The following is a 4,621-nucleotide window of genomic DNA, read 5'->3' on the forward strand; positions in this document are numbered from 1 at the left end:
TGGAACTCCCTATTGTTTATTATACTATTTTATTCTACTAATTAATATGAACAACTTTTGTCTGAAACATGTTTTGATTTGCCTAATACTTTTTGAGATATTCAAGAGAAAATTTATAACTTTTTCAATGTTTCAGACAAAAGTTGTTCATATTAATTAGTAGAATAAAATAGTATAATAAACAATAGGGAGTTCCATTTAAAAAAATGACGGCGACCTCTATATAACCATAAAAAATTAATTTTTTTCAAAAATTTATTTTACCATTATATAGTCCTTTTAAAACCGTATAACTTTTGTCTGAAATATTTTTCCGTATCTCTTATATTTGTCGAGATATTTCACCGGTCCGGTACTTTTCCCTCACCCTGTAGATAGAACAGCTAATTATGAATTTTAGTTACGCGGGATAAAATTCGTAAAAGATTAGAGTTACGAACAATCTAAATAATTCGATTACTAATTATGGGCCCCAAAATGGGTTGTAACTGACTTTTTTTTCCCAGAGATATTGTATTGTATGAAATAAATGACGCAATAAAGTATATAATATTATAAATGTACACTGCACACAATAAAAGTTTATTCCTTCATAAGGTACATATTATTCTGGCAAATTAATATTTATTCCTCGAAAAGCACGATTATACTGCCATGGTGCCTGTGCTTCTCCAATAGGTGAGAGGAAATAGTCTTTTAAAATATTGCGTTGTTCTGTTGCTCTTCGTGATGCATTATTGCTTCCCAAACGTGTTAGATCGGCAAGAACAACATTATCTCTTCTTATGTTACGCCACTCTCCATTTTCATTATCCATATTATCCACAAAATTAGGAGGACAGTACAATCGCGTATTAGGCGCATTATTCATTTCTTCGTCTGTGATCATTATAAAATTGTGTAAACATACTAAAGCTTTGACAACAGCAGTAGCATTTTCAGGATTAAGACATATTGTGTTCAGAAGAATCTGCCATCTTGCTGTTAAAATTCCAAAAGCGTTTTCAATCACTCGCCTTACACGACTCAGACGATAGTTAAAAATACGTTGTGCATCTGTCAAATTGTCTTTTGAATATGGACGTAACATGTATAATTTTAGAGGGAACGCTTCATCACCAACAAAAGCATAATGCGTTATAATATTTGTATTTGGCAAATTTTTTAGAGGAGGTATATCGACCAATCCTTTTTCTAAAGCTTCGGCAAAATCTGTATTATTCCATACACCTCCATCACTGACTGAACCTTAATATAAAATAGACAATTATAATAAATATAAAAAATCACATCATGGTTTTGTCTTAATTATTGTTCAAACGCGATAGCTTTTGCCAGGATAGCTTTTGCCACGATAGCTTATACCAGTATTGGTGACTTTCCTCTCATAGTATCTTAATTCAGTGCATGTATTCTCTTATCACCGTCCTCCGAGACATTACAATTGTGTTATAAATATAAAAAAATTAACCAAATATTTATATGTATTTTATTATTTTCTCACCATATTGTCCAATATCTACCCATGTGAAACGATATTTGGCATCACAAGCAGCGAGAAGGACTATGCTAAAATATTTTTTATAATTAAAATATAAAGATCCAGAATTGATGGGTGCTTTAATCCGAATATGTTTGCCGTCAACAGCACCAAGTAAATTTGGAAACTGCCACATCTCTTCGTATTCTTTAGCCACATGTCCCCATTGATTTTTCCTCAGTGCTGGTAAATAAGTTGACTGAAGAGCTTGCCAAATAACATTACAAACTTCAGGAACTATTTTATAAATAGTTGAACGCCCAATACGAAACTCCCATGCTTGAATTCGCAGGCTAGAACCATGAGCAAGATATCTGTCATATAAATAAGAAGTCTATGTCAGAATACTTCTCTCTCTCTCTCTCTCTTTCTCTCCCTCTCGTAGTATATGTATAATCAATAATACGAAACACAATGCATCACTTACGATAAAGTCACGGCCACACGCAATTCAACGGACAGACTGGGGCGAATAGATCTTTTTAAAAGGAAAGGACGCACCATATCACACAACTTATTAAATTGACTTGGTACCATTCTCGTAAATTCGAAGAATTCTTCATGATCTTCTTCTTTCATATAAGAAAACAGATTATGGAAATGACCAAAATCATCACGTGGACGATTTATTGGTCGAACCCACCATCTTCTTGTGGAACGATTTAATTTAATAAATTGTAATAACTCGGCAGACAGATAACATAAACTTGCACACAGCAATAATAACTTGCGTCTCCTTGTATTCATGCTATATACTATATTTCTTTCACAATTCTTAATGATAGTCGTTGCTTCTGAAAGAGAAGTTATGACATTTATGTTCTGATTGACATTTTATTCATTTTTCTTTTGACGCAGAGAGCTCGCTGCGTATCTATGTGGACTATGTAAACGCAAAAGTCTACGACCTGCGACTTGCGTTCCGCGTTCTGCGACTTGCGACCCGCGTCCTGCGTCTTATGTAGATAGACCTTTTTACACGACTGGTGCTCTCTGAGCTTGCGCGCAAGCCCGGGAGCCAATTCCACGTGCCCGTCACGCGCTTGTTACACGGTCGCGCGGTCGCGCACGCGGTCCCACTGGGCCTTACACAGTTGGAAAATTTGTGTTTTCTTGTTAAAAGAAATGCCCGTTAAAATTTTTGTGTTAAATGGTTAACACATTCATGTGTTAATTTAACAGATTGCTCTTATGTTAATTGACCTTAAATGTAAATTATTAAAATAACTGAAAAGAAATGTTAAAACAACACAATGTGTACTTATTTTGTAATCTTACACAATACATATGTTCTATATTATTAGTAACAAGATTTATCTGTTAAAATTTACAGAATGAAATGTTGATTTTATTCTATATAACATAAAAGAGTGATCTCGGACCATTTGGGTCATTACATCTGGGCCTGGATAGATCAGTTGGAAGAGCACTCGCCTGGCAAGCTGAAGGTCCTGGGTTCGAATCCTAGCTAGCCCGTTACTTTTCTCGCCGAAAAATAAGTGGCGTGTCTTATTGTTAGTGCCTACCTCCCCGAAGATACATTCCTATTTATTATGAAATGTAAAAATTACATTTTTTAAATTCATTTTGTCATTAAAAATATGTTAAGTTTACACAAAATTTATGTTAAATGATTTTGAGATTTGCATTTATTTTGTGTTAAAATATTAACATATTATTAGTGTGATCCTTTAACATATCCATATTATGTTAAATTAACACAAAAATTTGTGTGGACCGTTTGGGACATGTGATATCTGTTAAATTTAACACAAATTTTTCAACTGTGTACGAATAACCGTGAGATGGCGAGGGCAGTACAAATGAGATGACTGGAGGAATCTCAAACAATACTTTTAGGTGGTATGAACATTTTTGAGGATAAAACAAGGAAAACGTCGTGTATATTTATCAAATACCACCTAAAAGTATGTATTCCAAATAATATATGTTGCTTCTGGTTGCGAAGATATGTCTGTCATGTAGTGTGTCATATTATATTATATTAATAAAACTTATTTCTTAGTAAATTATATTGTTTTATTAAATAAAAATAACCTTTTCTCCAATCAGCCCTAGCCGAACACAAGATTGAGACCGGACACTAAAGAAATCGAATACTAAATTTTAGCAATAGAATTATGATGAAGAATTTGACTTCCTTCGTACCTTTTAAGCTCCATAGTAACCGTTGATCGACAGCATCTCGGAAAATTTTTAATTGTTCTCCGCACGTTGTCGATTTGAGGAAATCATATTTTCCTGCTACGGTGTAAGCGGGCACTGTTTCAGTAGCACTGTTAATTTGTGTTAATTTTAATTTGTGTGCAAAACACAATGTACTAAATTTTATGCACACAATAAACAGTAGAATGGCACATTGCACTGCACCAGTAACCAACATGTTGCGTTCAGGATGTTCTGTACTGAGAATCTGCAGCCAAAATGCCACTTTGCAGCCGATTTTCGACTGACTCCGTTCACCGCTATTTCTTCTTTTATTTCGCCATCCCGCGCGAAGTCCACGAGCCGCTCGAAGCTCAGGAGCGTAAATGTGTTTTCAATAGCTTTCCTCGTCACCCTTGAAATACTATTGTTAACGCGTTATTTTTATAGTGGTATCCCTAGTAGGCATAATACACTGATGACTAATTTTAATCAACTGGTGCCGTTTTTTATAAAATTTTGAAAGAATCGTCATGCCCCAAGCTTTGCGATTTTGGACTTAAAATTCATTCCATGTTTGGCTCTACATATTTATGTGAGACATCATTTTCCAAAATGAAATGTATAAAAAATAAAAAATGGTCTTCGTTAAGTGACGATTCTTTACCGCGTCTTATGTGACTTGTTACATACAATATGCTTATACCCACACAGCACGTGATATTATTTAAATATTCTATCTCATACTGTGAATAAAGATACTGTATTTAACATACTGAGATCATTCCTATAACATGTTTAGTAGTATATTATTTTTCGTATATACATATATTCTCGTATATTTTCAGAATATATAGTACTAATACCACTCACTACCGCGTATCGACCGCGCGTTAGCCTTTCTCGTAAATAAAA

The 4,621-nt window shown here is 34.1% G+C and overlaps 1 protein-coding gene across 2 annotated transcripts in view; it reads right to left on the bottom strand.

Moving 5' to 3' along the window:
- Positions 1 to 4,257, bottom strand: part of LOC105556150 (putative nuclease HARBI1) — a 9,397-nt gene extending 5,140 nt beyond the window's left edge. The window contains exons 1-4 of one of the 2 annotated variants that reach the window (XM_012003222.1): positions 3,710 to 4,257; positions 1,968 to 2,334; positions 1,505 to 1,854; positions 564 to 1,248 (exon numbers count right to left, since the gene is read on the bottom strand). In XM_012003222.1, the coding sequence (XP_011858612.1) occupies positions 605 to 1,248; positions 1,505 to 1,854; positions 1,968 to 2,334; positions 3,710 to 3,944 (1,596 nt within the window). In that variant the 5' untranslated portion in view covers positions 3,945 to 4,257 and the 3' untranslated portion in view covers positions 564 to 604. Of the gene's footprint in view, positions 1 to 563; positions 1,249 to 1,504; positions 1,855 to 1,967; positions 2,335 to 3,709 lie in introns of those variants that run through there. The other variant, XM_012003224.1, reaches the window with a different exon arrangement.
- Between the last annotated feature and the right edge of the window lie 364 nt (positions 4,258 to 4,621).

This window comes from Vollenhovia emeryi, unplaced genomic scaffold, assembly GCF_000949405.1.
Source record: "Vollenhovia emeryi isolate VEMERY1.0 unplaced genomic scaffold, V.emery_V1.0 DF940290.1, whole genome shotgun sequence".
Lineage (NCBI taxonomy): Eukaryota > Metazoa > Arthropoda > Insecta > Hymenoptera > Formicidae > Vollenhovia > Vollenhovia emeryi.